A 20,885-nucleotide genomic window follows, 5' to 3' on the forward strand; every position below is an offset into this window, starting at 1 on the left:
TTGCAAGTATCTTCTCCCATTCTGTAGGTTTTCTTTTAGTTTTGTTGACTGTTTCTTTTTTTTTTAATAATAAATTTATTTCTTATTGGTGTTCAATTTGCCAACATACAGAATAACACCCAGTGCTCATCCCGTCAAGTGCCCCCCTCAGTGCCCGTCACCCATTCACCCCCACCTCCCCTTCCACCACCCCTAGTTCGTTTCCCAGAGTTAGGAGTCTTCATGTTCTGTCTCCCCTTCTGATATTTCCTACCTATTTCTTCTCCCTTCCCTTCTATTCCCTTTCACTATTATTTATATTCCCCAAAATGAACAAGACCATATAATGTTTGTCTTTTCTGATTGACTTACTTCACTCAGTGCAAGAGGGTTCCCATTTCTCCACATCCTCTCCAACATTTGTTGTTTTCTGCCTTGTTAACTTTCCCCATTCTCACTGGTGTGAGGTGGTATCTCATTGTGGTTTTGATTCGTATATCCCTGATGGCAAGTAATGCAGAGCATTTTCTCATGTGCGTGTTGGCCATGTCTATGTCTTCCTCTGTGAGATTTCTGTTCACGTCTTTTGCCCCTTTCATGATTGGATTGTTTGTTTCTTTGCTGTTGAGTTTAACAAGTTCTTTATAGATCTTGGAAACTAGCCCTTTATCTGATACGTCATTTGCAAGTATCTTCTCCCATTCTGTAGGTTGTCTTTGAGTTTTGTTGACTGTATCCTTTGCTGTGCGAGAGCTTCTTATCTTGATGAAGTCCCAATAGTTCATTTTTGCTTTTGTTTCTTTTGCCTTCGTGGATGTATCTTGCAAGAAGTTACTGTGGCCGAGTTCAAAAAGGGTGTTGCCTGTGTTCTCCTCTAGGATTTTGATGGAATCTTGTCTCACATTTAGATCTTTCATCCATTTTGAGTTTATCTTTGTGTATGGTGGAAGAGAGTGGACTAGTTTCATTCTTCTGCATGTGGATGTCCAATTTCCCCAGCACCATTTATTGAAGAGACTGTCTTCCAGTGGATAGTCTTTCCTCCTTTGTTGAATATTAGTTGACCATAAAGTTGAGGGTCCGCTTCTGGATTCTCTATTCTGTTCCATTGATCTATGTGTCTGTTTTTGTGCCAGTACCACACTGTCTTGATGATCACAGCTTTTTAGTACAATCTAAAATCTGGCATTGTGATGCCCCCAGCTATGGTTTTCTTTTTTAAAATTCCCCTGGCTATTCGGGGTCTTTTCTGTTTCCCCACAAATCTTAAGATGATTTGTTCCAACTCTCTGAAGAAAGTCCATGGTATTTTGATAGGGACTGCATTAAATGTGTAAATTGCCCTGGGTGGCATTGACATTTTCACAATATTAATTTTTCCAATCCATGAGCATGGAATATTTTTCCATCTTTTTGTGTCTTCCTCAATTTCTTTCAGAAGTGTTCTGTAGTTTTTAAGGTATAGATCCTTTACCTCTTTGGTTAGGTTTATTCCTAGGTATCTTATGCTTTTGGGCACAATATTAATTTTTCCAATCCATAAGCATGGAATATTTTTCCATCTCTTTGTGTCTTCCTCAATTTCTTTCAGAAGTGTTCTGTAGTTTTTAGGTTATAGATCCTTTACCTCTTTGGTTAGGTTTATTCCTAGGTATCTTATGCTTTTGGGTTCAATTGTAAATGGGATTGACTCTGTGATTTCTCTTTCTTCAGTCTCATTGTTAGTGTATAGAAATGCCACTGACTTCTGGGCATTGATTTTGTATCCTGCCACGCTACCAAATTGCTGTATGAGTTCTAGCAATCTTGGGTGGAGTCTTTTGGGTTTTCTAAGTAGAGTATCATGTCATCAGCAAAGAGGGAGAGTTTGACTTCTTTGCCAATTTGAATGCCTTTTATTTCTTTTTGTTGTCTGATTGCTGAGGCTAGGACTTCTAGTACTATGTTGAATAGCAGTGGTGAGTGTGGACATCCCTGTTTTGTTCCTGATCTTAGGGGAAAGGCTCCCAGTGCTTCCCCATTGAGAAGGATATTTGCTGTGGGCTTTTCGTAGATGGCTTTTAAGATGCTAAGGAATGTTCGCTCTATCCCTACACTCTGAAGGGTTTTGATCAGGAATGGATGCTGTATTTTGTCAAATGCTTTCTCTGCATCTATTGAGAGGATCATATGGTTCTTGTTTTTTCTCTTGCTGATATGATCAATACATTGACTGCTTTACGAGTGTTGAACCCGCTTTGCATCCTGGGGATAAATCCCACTTGGTCATGGTGAATCATCTTCTTAATGTATTGTTGGATCCTATTGGCTAGTATCTTGTTGAGAATTTTTGCATCTGTGTTCATCAGGGATATTGGTCTATAATTCTCCTTTTTGGTGGGGTCTTTGGTTTTGGAATTAAGGTGATGCTGGCCTCATAGAACGAGTTTGGAAGCATTCCATCTCTTTCTATCTTACGAACAGCTTTAGTAGAATAGGTATGGTTTCTTCTTTAAACAAACGTTTGATAGAATCCCCATGGGAAGCCATCTGGGCCTGGACTTTTGTCTCTTGATAGGTTTTTGATGACTGCTTCAATTTCCTTCCTGGTTATTGGCCTGTCCAGGTTTTCTATTTCTTCCTGTTCCAGTTTTGGTAGTTTGTGGTTTTCCAGAAATGCAACCATTTCTTCTAGATTGCCTAATTTATTGGCGTATAGCTGCTCATAATATGTTTTTTAAATCGTTTGTATTTCCTTGGTGTTGGTGGTGATCTCTCCTTTTTCATTCATGATTTTATTAATTTGAGTTTTTTCTCTCTTTTTAATAAGGCTGGCTAATGGTTTATCTATCTTATTAATTCTTTCAAAAAACCAACTCCTGGTTTTGTTAATCTGTTCCACAGTTCTTCTGGTCTCTATTTCATTGAGTTCTGCTTGAATCCTTATTAACTCTCTTCTTCTGCTGGGTGTAGGATCTATTTGCTGTTTTTTTTTCTCCAGCTCCTTTAGGTGCAAGGTTAGCTTTTGTATTTGAGTTCTTCCCAGTTTTTGGATGGATGCTTGTACTGCAATGTATTTCCCCCTCAGGACTGCGTTTGCTGTATCCCAAAGATTTTGAATGGTTGTGTCTTCATTCTCATTAGTTTCCATGAATCTTTTTAATTCTTCTCTAATTTCCTGGTTGACCCTTTCATCTTTTAGCGGGATGGTCCTTAACCTACACGTGTTTGAAATCCTTCCAAACTTCTTCTTGTGATTTAGTTCTAATTTCAAAGCATTATGGTCTGGAAATATGCAGGGGACGATCCCAATCTTTTGGTATTGGTGAGGACCTGATTTGTGACCCAGTATGTGGTCTATTCTGGAGAAAGTTCCATGTGCACTTGAGAAGAATGTATATTCAGCTGCGTTTGGATGTAAAGTTCTGTAAATATCTGTGAAATCCATCTGGTCCAGTGTATCATTTAAAGCTCTTGTTTCTTTGGAGATGTTGTACTTAGAAGATCTGTTGATTGTAGAAAGCGCTACATTCAAGTCACCAAGTATAAGTGTATTATTATCTAAGTATGTCTTAACTTTGGTTATTAATTGATATACATGGCAGCTCCCACATTCAGGGCATAAATATTCATGATTGTAGGTCCTCTTGTTGGATAGATCCTCTAAGTAAGATAAGTGTCCCTCTTCATCTCTTACTACAGTCTTTGGGATAAACTTTAATTTATCTGATATAAGGATGGCTACCCCTGTTTTCTTTTGAGGACACTTGAATGGTAAATGGTTCTCCAACCTTTTATATTCAGGCTGGAGGTGTCCTTATGTCTAAAATGAGTCTCTTGTAGACAGCAAATAGATGGGTCTTGCTTTTTTATCCAGTCTGAAACCCTGCGCCTTTTGATGGGGTCGTTAAGCCCATTCACGTTCAGAGTTACTATTGACAGATATGAGTTTAGTGTCATCATGATACCTATTCAGTCCCTGTTTTTGTGGATTGTCCCCTTGGACTTCCTCTTTCTATTACAGAATCCCCTCTTAGTATTTCTTGCAGAGCTGGCTTGATGGTCACATATTCTTTCAGTTTCTGCCTATCTTGGAAGCTCTTTATCTCTCCTTCTATTCTGAATGAGAGCCTTGCTGGATAAAGTACTCTTGGCTGCAGGTTCTTCTCATTTAGGACCCTGAATATATCCTGCCAGCCCTTTCTGGCCTGCCAGGTCTCTAATGAGAGGTCTGCTATTAATCTAATATTTCTCCCGATAAAAGTTAGAGATTTTTTTGTCTTTTGCTGCTTTAAGGATCTTCTCTTTATCTTTGGAATTTGCAAGTTTCACTATTAAATGTCGAGGTGTTCAGCGGTTTTTATTGATTTTAGGGGGGGATCTCTCTATCTCCTGGATCTGAATGCCTGTTTCCCTTCTCAAGTTAGGAAAGTTCTCAGCTATTATTTGTTCAAATACATATTCTGGACCTCTGTTCCTTTCGGTGCCCTCAGGAACCCCAATTAAACATAGATTTTTCCTTCTGAGGCTGTCATTTATTTCCCTTAACCTATCCTCATGATCTTTTAATTTTCTCTTTTTTCCTCAGTTTCCTTCCTTGCCATCAATTTGTCTTCTATGTCACTCACTCGTTCTTCTACCTCATTAACCCTCGTCGTTAGGACTTCTAGTTTGGATTGCATCTCATTCAATTGATTTTTAATTTCTGCCTGATTAGATCTAAATTCTGCAGTCATGAAGTCTCTTGAGTCCTTTATGCTTTTTTCTAGAGCCACGAGTAGCTTTATAATAGTGCTTCTGAATTGGCTTTCTGACATTGAATTGTAATCCAAATTTTGTAACTCTGTGGGAGAGAGGACTGTTTCTGAGTCTTTCTTTTGAGGTGTACTTTTCCTTCTAGTCATTTTGCTCAGTGCAGAGTAGCCAAAAACAAGTTGTACTTGAGTGAAGCGTGAACTCTTCTCACTGTAGCATTCCAGCTGTTCTCTCTTTAAATCTCAGACCGAATTTTTAGGTTTTCAGGATGATTTCAAAGTTATCTAGGTATTTGGTGGGGACAGGTGATTTGGGGACCCTACTCTTTCGCCATCTTGCCCCCTCCCCTCTAAGTCTGTTTTTACACCAATACTACAGCATCTTGATTTCTGTAGTTTTGTTTTGAGATAGAGTAAGCCCTCCGATATTTTTTAAGATTTTATTTATTTGAGAGAGAATAGGAGAGTGAACACGAGCAGGACATCGGAGGGGCAGAAGGAGAGGGATAAGCAGACTTCTCCACTGAGCAGGGAGCCAGGACCCTGGGATTATGAGCTGAGCTGAAGGCAGATGCTTAACTGAGTGGGTCACCCAGGTGCCCTAGTCCTCCAGCCCTTTAAAAAAAAAAAAGATTTACTTATTTATTATTTTCAGGGTGAGGGGGAGGAGAGTGCTTTTGAGTATGTGCATGCAGGCAGGGGTGGCCAAGGGAGAGGGAGAGAGAGAATCCCAAGCAGGCTCCATGCTCAGTGCAGAGCCTGATGCTTAACTAACTGAGACATCCAGGTACCCTGGCCCTCCAATTTTATTATTTTTCAAAACTGCTTTAGCTATTTTATTTTTTTAATTAAAAAAATTTTTTTTAATTTACAATAGTCACACACACACACACACAGAGGAGGCGGGGGGAGAGAGGCAGAGACATAGGCAGAGGGAGAAGCAGGCTCCATGCACCGGGAGCCCGATGTGGGATTCGATCCCAAGTCTCCAGGATCGCACCCTGAGCCAAAGGCAGGCGCCAAACCGCTGCGCCACCCAGGGATCCCTGCTTTAGCTATTTTAGATCATTTTTATTTCCTGTATGTTTTAGAAGCATTTTGTCAATTTCTATAAAAACTCCTGCTGGGTGTTTGACTTGCATTGCACTCAATAAATTGAGATAACCAGTATTTTTAAAATATTGCTACTGCTATAAATGAACAAAGAGAAAAAGAGATAAACCAAAACACAGACTTTTAAATATGGTTTCCAGAGGAAAGACAGAGGGGAAGATGGGTGAAATAAATGATGAGGATTAAGGGTACACTTATCATGATGAGCACTACTCAGTGCTCCTGAAACTAATTTAACATTGTATGTTAACTATACTGGAATTAAAATAAAAAAAAAAAACCCTTCAGTTCTTCATGTTAAAAAATAAAAAAAATATTGAAACTTCTATTCCATTGGTCTGTTTGTTTGTCATGACAATACTACAATGTTTTGAATACTATAGCTTTGTAATAAGTTTTAAAGTCAGGAAGTATGAGTCCTTCAACTTTGTACTTTTTCAAGACTGTTTTGACCAGCCTGGCTTCCATAAGATTCCATATGAATTTTAGGATCGGTTTTCTAGTTCTACAAAAAAATACTGTTGGGATTTTGGTAGGGATTGCACTGAATCTGTTTATCATTTTGGGTGGTATTGTCATCTTAATATTATCTTCCATTTCATAAACACAGGGTGTCTTTCCATTTATTTTTATCTTATTTAATTCCTTTCATCAATATCTTATAGTTTTTAGGGTACAAGTCACTTGCCTCTTTGGTTAAGTTCATTCCTAGGTATTTTATTCTTTTTGATTATTTTTTTGATTCTTTTTTTTTTCTTTCGATTCTTTTTGGATCTGTTTTCTTAATTTCCTTTTTTGATTGTACATTGTTAGTGTATTAAATGCAACTGATTTTTGTGTGTTAATTTTGTATTCTGCAACTTTGCTGAATTTGCTTACTAGCTCTAATAGGTGTGTGTGTATGTATAAGATCGTTTCATTTGTGAACAGAGATAATTTTAACTTCTTTCTTTTCAATCTGGATGCCTTTTAATTTTTCTTACACCTAATGGCTGTGGCTAGGACTTCTAGTATTATAATGAACAGAAATGGCAAAAGGGGGCATCCTTGCCTTGTTTTTGATCCTAAAGGAAATATTTTGATTCTCGTATCATTGAGTATCCCTGCTTTTTAACAAATTGATTATGAAAGGCTTTGGTGGGATCCCTGGGTGGCGCAGCGGTTTGGCGCCTGCCTTTTGGCCCAGGGCGCGTCCTGGAGACCCGGGATGGAATCCCACGTCAGGCTCCCGGTGCATGGAGCCTGCTTCTTCCTCTGCCTATGTCTCTGCCTCTCTCTCTCTCTATCTCTCTGACTATCATAAATAAATAAAAATTAAAAAAAAAAAAAAGAAAGGCTTTGGTGTGATCTTTGTGTTTTACCTTCCTGGAATTTGTTGGGCTCCTTGGATTTTTAGGTTTACAGTTTTTTGTTAAACTTGGGACAGGGGTTCCCTGGCTCAGTGGTTTAGTGCCTGCCTTCGGCCCAGGGTGTGATCCTGGAGTCTCAGGATTGAGTCCCACATCAAGCTCCCTGCATGGAGCCTGCTTCTCCCTCTGCTTGTGTCTCTGCCTCTCTCTCTCTCTCTCTCTCTGTCTCTCATGAATAAATAAATAAAATATTAAAAAAATAAACTTGGGACAGTTTTAGTTATACTTTTTTTCAAATATTTTTCTTACTCTTTATTCTCTCTGTCTCCAAATAAATCTCTAACTCCCAAAATGTTAGATCACATATTATCCCACAAGGATTAATGATGCTCCATTCATTTTCAAAAAGTCTTTTATTTCTCTGTGTTTCAGTTTGGACAGTTACTATTGCTATATATACTTTTAAAGCTCATTGTTCTTTTTTTGGTGCCATCCAATCTAATGAATTTTTCATTTCAAATATTGTATTTTCAGCTCTAAAAGTTCCATTTGTGGTTTTTTGGGGGGGGTATATTTTCCTTTCCTTTCTTCAATATGTTCATGTTCGTTTTCTTTTAAATCCTTAACTTATTTACTGTTCTAAAATCCTTATTTGACATTTATGGGTCTGCTTTGATTTTCTCCTCTGGTCATGGGTTATATTCCTTGCTTCTTTTAATATTTAGTATATCTGATTCTTGACATTGTGAATAGTATGTTTTTTTAATGTAATTTTTTTTTGAGGGGCAGGAGCAAAGGGACAAGGAGAGAGAATCTTAAACAGACCCATGCCCAGAATGCAGCCTGATGTGGGCTTGATCTCACAACCCTGACAGCATGACTGAGCCAAAATCAAGAGTTGGATGCTGAACTGGCTGAGTCACCCAGGTGCCCCATGAATACTGTTACTGACTACAGGATTTTGTTTTCTTCCTTTGAAGAGTAGATTTTTTTGTTTTTTACCTTGGAGGGCAAATAAGGTACCTGTGGATTAGCCTGATCTTTTGTTTTGTTTAAAGATTTCATTTATTTTGAGAGAGAGAGAGAGAGAGTATGTGTGTGAGCAGGAGCAGGGAAAAGGGCAGAAGAAGAGGGAGAAGTAGACTCTGCAGAGCAGGGAGCCTGATACAGAGCTTGATCTGAAGACCCTGAGATCATGATCTGAGCCAAAGGCAGACACTTAAAACAACTGATCCACCCAGGCGCCCCTAGCTTGATCTTCTTGAAGCTTGTTTTAAACCGCTGTTAGGTTAGTTCTAATGTAGCCTTATTCCAAGATTAATACAGCCCTGGAACCATTGTATGATCCTTCTGCAGTCTCCTGAATGCCCCAAGTGATCCATGAATAGTCTCAATCTTTGCTAATCACAACTTAAACCTGTCCTGGCCCTATGTAGCCTCTGGGAATCCTTCAGCTTATATCCTCTGTCATTCTCTACCCCATATTGTGGAATTTCATCATATGCATGTGTGCTTTAGTATGCAGCACAGAATGAAGGGGGGGGCGCTATGTCGATTTTTGGAATTCTCTCTATATATCTCCATACTGTTTGGTACTGTACCCTGAAATTCATGCCACTTCAGCTACTCTGAACTTCGATCTCTGTCATCTCAACTCAGTGAGTCTGTGGTTCCCTGCTTCAGTTCTCACTCCCTGTACTGCAATATAGAAAGTACCTTTAGGTAGAAAACCTGGGAGGTCATATGGCTACTAATTTTATGGATTTTTTCCTCCTTTCTTCTCAGGTTTCACACTTCTGTTATTGTCTGTTGTACAATATCTGAAAACATTTGTTTCATACACTTAGACTAGTTTTAGAGTTGTTGATGCAGGAGGATAAGTGTGATCCCTGGTAATTTATCATGGCCAAAAGCAGAATTGGTTTTAGTATTAAAAAACCCGTGGGCAGCCCAGGTGGCTCAGTGGTTTAGCGCCACCTTCAGTCCAGGACGTGATCCTGGAGACCTGGGATCGAGTCCCACGTCAGGCTCCCTGCATGGAGCCTGCTTCTCTCTCTGCCTCTCTCTCTCTCTCTCTCTGCCTCTCATGAATAAATAAATAAAATCTTAAAAAAAAGTTTAAAAAATTAAAAAAAAACCCTTAATTTTATTGCTTAAATTATACCTCACTAGATTAAAGCTTATCACAGGTCATACTATTAAGAAATGGGAAAGTTGTTGCAATCTGCTTGTATCTATCTCCCAGCAGAAAGACAACAGTAAGAGGAAACAGATTTATTTAAATATCTGAACATTTACTTTCAAGTATAGTAAAGCATTTTAATAGAACAAAGTCTCTATGTGTTTTACACTTTGAAGTATAAAGCTGCAGTAATTAATCACTATTTATTGGATATATAGTAGATAACTTGTCTCTCCTACTTCACTAATTCTTTGAGATAAACTGTATTAGAGGAACTATACTCAAGAAGCCTTATATGTCCATGAATCTCATTTAGAAGATCAGATTCTGAAATTTATATTAGAGTCTGACACCAGGCTTTGGGGGATTTGGAGTAAAGAGGGGAGTTTTATTTTGCACACAAGAGGGATGTAAACTGTTAACAACTAGAAGGTAGACTGTGGAAGACTGTGTTTTTAAAAAAGTTACTACAATATTTCCCATTCCACATGTTCTTCTAGAACCTTCCTATTTCTCTACCAAGAAGTAGAGTTTATGTTCTCGCTCCTTGAACAATAGGACAATAGGACTTTGTGATTGCTTCAGTTAACAAAAATATGACTCAGGTAATAATATCATGTTATTTCTGAGGCTAGGCCAGAAAAGGTAACATAGCTCCTACTTGGCTCATTCTTGGGACTCACACTTTTGGAGCCCTTTGCTACCAGGTAAGAAGTATAGCTAAGCTGAAGCCACTGTGTTGGAGAGACCATATAGGGACCACAGAGAGACAGAAGCGGCAAGCCAAGTCTATACAATCGCCAGAGTGCTAAGAGACAATTAAAATGCTCTTTTTTGGAGCACTTGGGTAGCTCAGCTGGTTAAATGTCTGTTTTTGGCTTAGCTCATGATCTCAGGGTCCTAGGATAGAGTCCTATGTTGGTCTCTCTGCTCAGCTGGGAGCCTGCTTCTTTCTCTCCCTCTGCCTACTTGTGCTCTCTCCTCTCTGTCAAATAAAATCTTTTTTAAAAAATGCTCTTTTTTGTGACATTAAGTTTGAGGTATTCTGTTTTGTGCATTAGATTAGTGGAACACTGAACTCAGGATGCCATGAAACAGTAAAAAGAAGTCAAAGCAGGCAAGAGGATACATGTATACACAGAAGAAAGGTTCGATGTTGGAGATATTAATTTATGATTTGTTGGTAAGTGGAATCATGGTACTGGTTTCGACTGCCTATAATGAGAATAAATAAGATAGCCTAATATAGAACTCTGAGGAATTTAAATCTTTACCTAGGAGGTGGAGAAAGAAGATCTATAAAAAAAATACAGGAATGGCCAGAGAGGCAGAAGGAAAACCAGGACAATGTTAAGTCATGGATAACTAGAGAAGACAGTGTTTCAACACAAAGGCAGTTGTCGATTATGATGAAACTGCCAACAGGTTTTGAGAAATAAAAATGTCCATTTTGGATTTAGCAGCATAGAGATCACTAGTGATTTTGCCAAGTGCAGTCTATATGAAGTACGAAGGAAGGGAAAGTAGGAAAAGTCCAATTATAGGCTAAAAAATAAGTGTGAGATTAGGAAATATAAACATTAAATATGAATTCTTTTAATAAGTTGGATGTGCAGGTCAAGAAAAAGTTATAACTAAATGTAAATCAGAAAAATTTTACTATAACTAAAGTAATTTCTTTGTGCTTAAAGTTGAGTCTTAAAGATACATTTTTTTGGTGCTTAATTTTAATTTTGTAATTTTAATTGATTATTTATTTATTTATTTACTTAGTTAGTTAGTTAAGTAGACTCTATGCTCAACGTGGGCCTTGTCTCACGACCCTGAGATCAGGAGTCGCATGCTCTATGGACTGTGCCAACCAGGTACCCCTTGAAGATACGTTTTCATGGAATCTACAATTAAATCTTCAAAAAATTTGTCTAGGGCATTAAATGCCTAATTCAATATCACATGTCTCTTTTACTACCTGAAAGATAGTAACACACTATCACTAACCTTTCTTAGAAAATTCTATGACAAATGGATAAATTACTGTATTGCTTCTTGAAGGGCTTAAGGAATTTCTAAGCTAAGTAGATAGCTGAGAGCATACTGCTGAGTTGTTGAAACAACAGAAAAAAAAATATAAGATATTTTTCACATTAATAAAACTCAACTCAAATTGGTTTGACATTTGGCTTATGCTAAATGTAACCAAAGACTCTATTACACTTACCCGTTGTTGGTGAACGATGTTTTTGTGCTCACGTGCCACACGTGTGGCCCATTTTCGAGCCTCCTTGTTTAGACTGTGCTCCTCTGTGGTTCCAGTTTCTGATTCTAATTGTCGGCTCTACAACATAAGAGAAAACAGAGCCAAAACATTATTGTGCCTCCTGAAATCACTACTGTTTGTAGGTGGACCAGAGAGCCTTCACTTAATCAGCACTCAAAACAAGCCATGCTCCACTACTGTGGGAAGCAATATCTCATGTCAGAACATTAGCAGGACAGTACGAAACCATAAATGACCACAGGTTTTTTCATCTTACACTCCTTAATATTAGAGCTTCATCTTTAATACTGTGGACTGATCTATTTTGGGTGTGAAGAAAGCTAGCTACGCAAAGACAAAAAAGTATTCATGCCACCTACTACAACACTAAAATAGTTGCATAGGTAAAGTGGAAACAATTCAATAGTTACAATAGAATTTTAAAAAACAATCAATGGATAGAAATGAAAAGAACAAAACAATATAGAAATAGCAACACAACCTCTGTCCCCAAAGACACTGGGTTTAATTTAGTTTCAGGTCCATTACCAATTAACCCAAATCCCTCAAACTAATTTTTGCCCTTCCTCTGGACTTTAATGTCGTATGAAAGAGAGGAGTGCTATATCAGTAAGGGTTTCATCTAGTCCAAAATACTATTATTATGTTTCACAAAGACCAAACTGCAAAATCTAAATTAATGATAGTAATAGTCCCTACTGTATAAAGTATTATGAAAAGTGCTTCATATAACTTTTATTACAACCTTACAAGATGAGTCATACATCCATCTTATAGAAAAGGAAACTGAAGCTCAGAGAGGTTACATAAAATTTCTAGTGTCTACCAGCTATTAAATCTTCAACTTTGATTTTTTTTTTTATTTATGACAGTCACAGAGAGAGAGAGAGAGAGGCAGAGACACAGGCAGAGGGAGAAGCAGGCTCCATGCACCGGGAGCCTGACATGGGATTCGATCCCGGGTCTCCAGGATCGTGCCCCGGGCCAAAGACAGGCGCCAAACCACTGCGCCACCCAGGGATCCCATTCAACTTTGATTATACAAGTCTGATTCCAGAATCAGAGCTCTTAACCACTAAACTATTTTAATTTTCTCTAAACTCCTAAGAATCCATGAAAATGAAGAAACCCATGAATAATTGGGAAAGCAAACAATTTCTTAATTATGAATTATCCCAAGAAGATTTTAATACAAAAAAGAAGCAAAATTTTACAGTGGAAAGATTTCAGAAAACTGACTTTTGCAAGGCGACATAGCTCAAATTGGGGGAGTAAGTAGAATTTGACTAGCTGGATTAATAAGTATTTCTGTTGAGGGGATTATAGGCAACTTTCAAAAACTTTTACTCTATGCAGACATTTCAGCTAAAGCTAGACTGTACAATGATAAATGTATTGAAATAGAACAAAAAATTTTTTTTAATCTAACCAACTTCACAATTACATTTTATTATTCTGATTCATTCTTTGGGGTATTAAGAATCTGGGAACCATCTTTATTATTACATTTTACTTTGTAAAAGGATCTAGGCATTTGAATTTTAATTCATTCTCAGAAGTTAGGATTAAAAACGTTAAACCCTGGATGCAGATTACAAATGCAATCTACATTAGCCAGAGAAATCTAATGTATAAATGGAATGCCAGAAATATGTATTCTGAGGAGCCCAGGCATAGGTTTTTAAGTCAGATAGACTTAGTTTTAATCCTATGTTCTTTATTAGCTTTATATGATCTTGGGAATGTTATTAATCGAAGTCTTAGTTACATCTGAAAACTAGTGAAAATGCCTGTCTCATAGGGGGTTATTAAAATAAAATGTGCTCATATAATAAACATTCTTTTATAAACCTTCTCCTATATAATTAAGTATCCAGTAACTGGTAATTGCTAATGCTAAACAGTTGAAAATTACTTGAAACAAAATCTTGTTATTAATAAAAATTCCAAATAATTCCTAGGGTCTTGCTAGCCCAAAGAATGAATCAGAAACAAGATTGAAGATATGCTAAAAGATCAAGGCAGATCTCAAACAGAATGCACTTATAGGGAATAGAATAGATGAGAAAGGAGACAATTGATGGAGAAATATGATTTTTATCACTGAGCAACATTTTAGGAATAGGTAAATGGGTTTAAATGTGTACCAGGCTGCAGATAGGCCACAGCCCTACTTGCCCACACATAATCTCTTTTTACTAAGTATTTCCTTGCTTAAGAGCTGGGCAAGGAAAGATAGGGCATTTTTTCCTTTGTCTTCGGGGTTTTACTATTTTTCAGACAGGAGTGTCCAATGATCAGGACGGACAACAAATGCCACTGATTGGGAGATACGATTTTGTGATTCAAATTTAAGTTAATTTTTTTTCATGAATTCTAAATTCCGCAAGCCACGGAAAGGCATGTGAAAGATACCTATAACTCAGGTCTAAACAAATGAGAATTTCATACAAGGCAAACACAGCCCAGATGTTAAAACAATATACAGAAAAATGTTCTAATGCTGCCTCTACCATCCAATATTGATATAAATCAGAATCTAGTGTAGATCAGATGGTGATGTTAGCAGTGGTTGATTCTACCAAAGGAACTGCTAGTGACTGCTTCTTTTTTAAATGTTAGCTAATTTAATCTTTAGTTCACTCTTTAAACATTTTTCCTTTACCTCTTAAAAATGTATTTGGAACATAAAAAGAATAATTACATATTTAAGCTATTAAGCACAAAAATTTAAAGCACATTGTTATCTGCCTGAAGCAGAATATGAGAATTTTTAAATTACGTATCAAAAAGCACTGTGGCCTAACTCTGAAAAAGTTCTTATTGTATTTCTTTTTAAGAGACATACATAATAACATCGCAATTTTCAGAATAATAGTCGCACAAAAATAATTCAAATAAATTACAAACTGAAGAGAAATGCTATAAAAGAACTTTTCTATCAACTTTTTTTTTTTTTTTAAGATTTTACTTATTTATTCATGAGAGACACACAGAAAGTCAGAGACCTAGGCAGAGGGAGAAGAAGCAGGCTCGATGCAGGGAGCCTGATGGAATCGCCGGGATCATGCCCTGAGCCAAAGGCAGATGCTCAACCGCTGAGCTACCTAGGTGTCCCCTTCCTATCAAAATTTATTTATTTATTTATTTATTTATTTATTTATTTATTTATTTATTTTATGATTTTATTTATTTATTCATGAGAGACACACAGAGAGGGAGAGGCAGGGACACAGGCAGAGGGAGAAGCAGGGAACCTGATGTGGGACTCAATCTTGGGTCTTCAGGATCACACGCTGGGCTGAAGGCGGTGCTAAACCGCTGAGCCACCCGGGCTGTTCTCCTATCAACTTTTAAGTATAGGATAGGTAGTTTCTAATTTATTTGTCAGCTTGGGTATTCGATAATTTAGGTCAACTAAATGTTATTCTTGAGATCTTTGGAAACATCAGATTTTAGAAATCATACAAGTTTTAGTAAAAAAACATTACAGAAGCAGATGGGTCTTTTCCTGGAAAATAATGTAAATCTAAACACAAACCTATGCTGTTCCCTCTGGGTAAAACAACTTCCTTATTTTTTTTTTTTTATTGTTCTTCAAATCTCAGTTCAAGCACTATGTGAAATCTTCCCTGATTTCGCAGACTCAGGGGGCTTCTTCGTTGACATATTTACATTGTATTAATTTATTCATTTGTTAGACATTTACTGAGTGACTACTAAGAGGCTAATATTGCATTATACTGTGACTGCTGGCATGGTTCCTGTTTATCTTTAGGCAATTTGAGGATGTGAACCCTCAATAAAGTTTGGTCAAATAAAACCTAATACCCTCATCATTCTAAAGTGAGGAGTAGGCCACCAGATTATTGTAAAGGCGTTTGCAGAGGTGACCAGAAATAAATATACTGCATTAGAATGCATTAGAATTAGTTTCTAACTGATAAAGGAAAGATTATTTTTGTAGGGAAGAACAGTGTGAACAGAGGAGAAAGAGAATTAATTTATTGTGTCATGCATTTTAATACAGGTTCTTGAAGTGGACTTTAGGGTTGAGATCCCTCTCCTACTTCTACAATAAAAGGTTTCCTTTTTCTTGCTTAAATACCCCCACAAAACCCATTCAAAATGGATGACTGAGGAAGGACTTTTTAAAAAAATCTCTAAATTAAGGGATTTTTATAATTTTATGAAATTTATTCTTTCCTTAAAAAGTAGTCACTGAAATCTGAAGTATGTTTATTTTTTAAATGTCATTCTGGCTAACATACTTCACCTACTTCATATCCTCTAGGCCTCAGCTTCTTCACGTGAAAACTAGGACATTTGAAGATGAGATGAAATATGATTCTTACTACTGCTGCAATTAATTTTAAGATAACAGACTGACTAATGCCTTATCTATAAGCAACAGGAACACTGTGTTTCTCTGCATAAGAGATCCAGAAACTGGGATGCCTGGGTGGCTCAGTGGTTGAGCATCTGCCTTTGGCTCAGGGTGTGATCCTAGAGTCCCAGGATCAAGTCCCACATCGATTTTCCTGCATGGAGCCTACTTCTCCCTCTGCAAATGTCTCTGCCTCTCTCTCTCTGTGTCTCTCATGAATAAATAAAAAAAAAAAAAAAAAAAAAAAAGGTCAGCCCGGGTGGCCCAGCGGTTTAGTGCCAGCTTCAGCCCAGAGCATGATCCTGGAGAACCCAGGATCGAGTCCCACGTCAGGCTACCTGCATGGAGTCTGCTTCTCCCTCTGTCTGTGTCTCTGCCTCTCTCTCTGTATCTATCATGAATAAATAAATAAAATCTTAAAAAAAAAAAGAGATCCAGAAATTATGCTTTTCTACTGCTACTGCTCTGAGCTCCAATTTTTTCTTAGCATCATCTGAAATTCTACCCTAACCCAAGAGTAGAAGAGCCTCTATAAAAATAAAATAAATTCTTAAAACATAATTTTAATATGCTTGGAATTTTAAATTCATGACAGAAGACAATTCTAGGAAGTGCTGATAAAAACTACTTGATGGAAAAAAAAAAAAAAAACTACTTGATGGGTAAAGTAGGGTAGATGGGTGTCAAACTTCCGAGATGGTGAGGGACTGTAGATGTTGCAAATGTTAGATATCCTTGACATAATGAGAAAAAAATGTTTAAATTCAAGTCTGTAGAAATCCATTTACATAAAGTTGTATATCCACATTGACATAAATATGTTCCTGCAGAGAGAGGTTTGGGAGGCTATTGATCAAAATATTATCAGTGATTACCTTTGTGTGTGTGCATGCAGGTTTCTTTTTTTAAAGATTTATTTATTTATTTTAGAGAGCATGTGTGCACGCACATATGAGGGGAAGAGGGAGAGAATCTTCAAGTAGACTTCTGGCTGAATGCAGAGTCCAACACTGCTGGAACCCACGACCCATAAGATCATGATTTGAGCTGAAACCAAGAATCTTAACTGACTGAGCTACCCAAGTACCCCTCAATAGTTACATCTGAACAGTGATAGTTAAGGTGAAAACTTTCTACTTTATGCTTTTTTATAATTAGAAAACTATAGGGCAGCCCCGGTGGTGCAGCAGTTTAGCACGGCCTGCAGCCCAGGGCGTGATACTGGAGACCTCGGATCGAGTCCCATGTCAGGCTACCTGCATGGGGCCTGCTTCTCCCTCTGCCTGTGTCTCTGCCTCTCTCTCTCTCTGAATGAATAAATAAAGAAATCTTAAAAAAAAAAAAAAGAAAACTATAGAACTATGTTAATTTTTTTAAAGGATACCATTTAGGATCCCTGGTTGGCGCAGCGGTTTGGCGCCTGCCCTTGGCCCCGGGGCGCGATCCTGGAGACCCGGGATCGAATCCCACGTCTGGCTCCTGGTGCATGGAGCCTGCTTCTCCCTCTGCCTATGTCTCTGCCTCTCTCTCTCTCTGTGACTATCATAAATAAATAAATTTAAAAAAAAGGGTACCATTTGTTGCATATTTCAGCTCTGTACTAACTGCTTTACATACATTATTTAGTTCTCAAAATAATTCTAATAGATTCTCAATTTATAGGTATAGATTTCTAGACAGAAAGGATGTATGTATTTCCTAAAGCCAGTAAGTGGTGAATTTAGAGGTGGCGTTGAGGTGTCTTTGACTTCAGATTCCTTGCTATCTTATGACCATACTATCTCATTAATTGTTCTATTTAGTTAATGCTAATATTGATAAAATTGATATAGGCAGTAATACTGAAAAAGACATTTTAAAATATAAATTTCCTTTGAATGAAACTTTGGCTAGGCATTTACTTAGAGGCAAGACATTTTTTGATTTTATTTTGTTTGTATTTATTTATTTATTTATTATTATTTATTTATTTATTTATTAAAGAGAATGTATGCTTTTTTTTTTAAGATTTTATTTATTTATTCATGAGGGCCACACACACACACACACACACAGAGAGAGAGAGAGAGAGAGAGAGAGAATGGAGCAGAGACACAGGTAGAGGGAGAAGCAGGCTCCATGCAGGGAGCCCGACATGGGACTCGATCCCTGGTCTCCAGGATCACACCCTGGGCTGAAGACGGAGGTAAACTGCTGAGCCACCCGGGCTGCCCCATTTTGTTTTTATTTTTATTTTTTATTTTATTTTATTTTTAAGATTTATTTATTTACTTATTTATGATAGACATAGAGAAAGAGAGAGAGAGGCAGAGACACAGGAGGAAGGAGAAGCAGGCTCCATGCCGGAAGCCCGACGTGGGACTCAATCCTGGGACTCCAGGATCACATCCTGGGCCAACGGCAGGCGCTAAACCGCTGAGCCACACAGGGATCCCCTCATTTTGTTTTTAAAAAACAAAAGCCAAACTGTTTCATATGAGTTTAAGAAGGCCTTCAGAGCCCAGCAATGTTAAATTTTTGAAGTTCTCATTTTTTTACAGAATATATTTAAATATTAAATAGTCTTTTCAAACATAAGGTTACTAAATAACTTTAAAGAACTACACTACAGAAATTAATATTCCACTATTCTTGATATACTAGTCTTTAAGTCATCTTAACTATTTTATCCTTAGTTATCCTCTCAAGATATGATTTCAGTTCACTTTAAGATTAACATAAGGGCCCCCACCCTCAAAAAAAAATTAACATAAGGGCATAGAAGGTTCAGACAGGTATTTGAGCATGCCCAGAACGGCAAAGTGAGTAGAGATAGAAAAGTTGATTTCACACAAGAAACACTGTCATTATTTTTAAAGTCTGTTAACAAAATATAACCACTTGAGAGAAAAATAGATGGTCATATATTATGCATGAAAACAGCAGAATACTAGCATTTCAACCCAATTTCAAAAAAAGATAATATTAGGGTTGTCAAGTAAATGCCATATGCCAGGAACAATCTAGTTATTAACCCTCATTCAAGGGATTTGTACTACTTGTATTTTTCAGTTTATTGATATATATTTATTGTGTTAAATATTTAATCTATTTTTATGAAACTTAATATACTGTTAACTATTTCAAGAAAGCTAATTTTTACTTGTTATGAAAAAGTCCTCTTCAAGTAAAAAGCATCTGGATCTTTGTAGGTTATTAATTCCTAGTACTCATATTTATACTGGTTCACGATCCTATAATTTTGAAATTCATTGGCATTTTAGGGAAGTTTAAGCCACAGCTCATTTGTGGCAAAATCTGACTTGAACCAAAGAGAGGCTATTTATAATTTTTATTTATTTCACTTAGTGTGACTATTCAAACGTTTTACTACAAAAATACTATGCTTGATCATGGGATCCTTTCCCATATCTGCTTAAGGTGTTATACAATATATGGTATATGGATCACCCTTCTAAAATCTGAAAAATTTTGACATTTTATTTTTAAGTAATCTCTACAACCAACGTGGGGCTCAAATGCACAACCTCAAGACCCAAAGTCCCATGCTCTATTGGTTGAGCCAGCCATGTGCCCCTAAAAATCCAAGATATCTATGTTATCTTATTTATTTTAAAGATTTTATTTTTAAAAAATATGGAACACTTCACAAATCTGCATGATATCCTTACACAGGGGCCATACTAAACTTCTCTTACTCTCCCAAGTTTAGTATATGTGCTGCTGAAATGAGCACTGAAAAAATTCTAATTTTTGAAACACATCTGACCCAAAGGGTTTTTTTATTTTATTTTATTTATTTATTTATTTATTTATTTATTTATTTATTTATTTATTTATTTATGAATGATAGTCAGAGAGAGAGAGAGAGAGAGAGAGAGAGAGAGAGAGAGAGAGGCAGAGACACAGGCAGAGGGAGAAGCAGGCTCCATGCACCGGGAGCCCGACGCGGGATTCGATCCGGGGTCTCCAGGATCGCGCCCTGGGCCAAAGGCAGGCGCCAAACCGCTGCGCCACCCAGGGATCCCTGACCCAAAGGTTTTTAATATGAGATTGTGGACCTCTAAGTCACATATTTTAAATATCTCACACAACTTGGAATGGAGTGAAGCAATGCTCTTTATTAATCATAACTTATTCTGACTATTCTTGGATAGTAGTACTTTTGGTTAGAAGAGATATAAGAACTCATAATTGGGTTGAGTGTGCATAGTCTCTCAGGGAAGCAAAATGGAGACACTAGAATACCAAAGGTAAATCTAAGAGAAAAACATGCCCTTCAGTAATGCCATGAAAACAAAACAAAAACACCACCAACAACCCTTGTGTCTTGACACTCTTTAGACATATCTAGAGGCATGACTGGGCATGACTGGTTGGAATAGCCACATGATAAATATACTTTTATTTTGGTAGCTCTCAGAGACTCTGCTTTAAGAGCTATAATCAAAAAAAAAAAAAAAAAAAAAAAAGAGCTATAATCAGGGCCAGCCCAGGTGGCTCAGTGGTTTAGCACCACCTTCAGCTCAGGGCCTGATCCTGGAGTCCCAGGATTGAGTCCCATGCCGGGCTCCCTGCATGGAGCCTGCTTCTCCCTCTGCCTGTGTCTCTGTCTCTCTCTCTCTTTCCCTCTCTCTGTGTCTCTCATGAATAAATAAATAAAAACTTAAAAAAAAAAGAGCTATAATCACAGGCTAGATAAAAAAGTGAACCTCCAGGCTCTTTTGTGTCAGTATATTACCAAGGCATCAATGGAAAGCTCTGGATACCTGTAGGTAGTTAGAGAAGGCACTAAATCCAGAAAAGCACAAAGACTCATTATACAGATGGTAGATTTTCTAAAAAAAAACAAGTAAGTCCTTTC

At 37.3% G+C, this 20,885-nt stretch overlaps 1 protein-coding gene and 1 non-coding gene across 2 annotated transcripts in view; both read right to left on the bottom strand.

Moving 5' to 3' along the window:
- Nucleotides 1–20,885, bottom strand: part of FCHSD2 (FCH and double SH3 domains 2) — a 318,404-nt gene that overhangs the window by 44,732 nt on the left and 252,787 nt on the right. Inside the window, exon 11 of the mRNA XM_055320838.1 lies at nt 11,575–11,691. Coding sequence (XP_055176813.1) covers nt 11,575–11,691 — 117 coding nt within the window. The remainder of the gene's footprint in view (nt 1–11,574; nt 11,692–20,885) is intronic.
- On the bottom strand, nt 19,652–19,757 carry LOC129506843 (U6 spliceosomal RNA). The gene has a single exon (XR_008663876.1). It is a non-coding gene; the product is annotated as a U6 spliceosomal RNA (small nuclear RNA).

This window comes from Nyctereutes procyonoides, unplaced genomic scaffold, assembly GCF_905146905.1.
Source record: "Nyctereutes procyonoides isolate TBG_1078 unplaced genomic scaffold, NYPRO_anot_genome, whole genome shotgun sequence".
Lineage (NCBI taxonomy): Eukaryota > Metazoa > Chordata > Mammalia > Carnivora > Canidae > Nyctereutes > Nyctereutes procyonoides.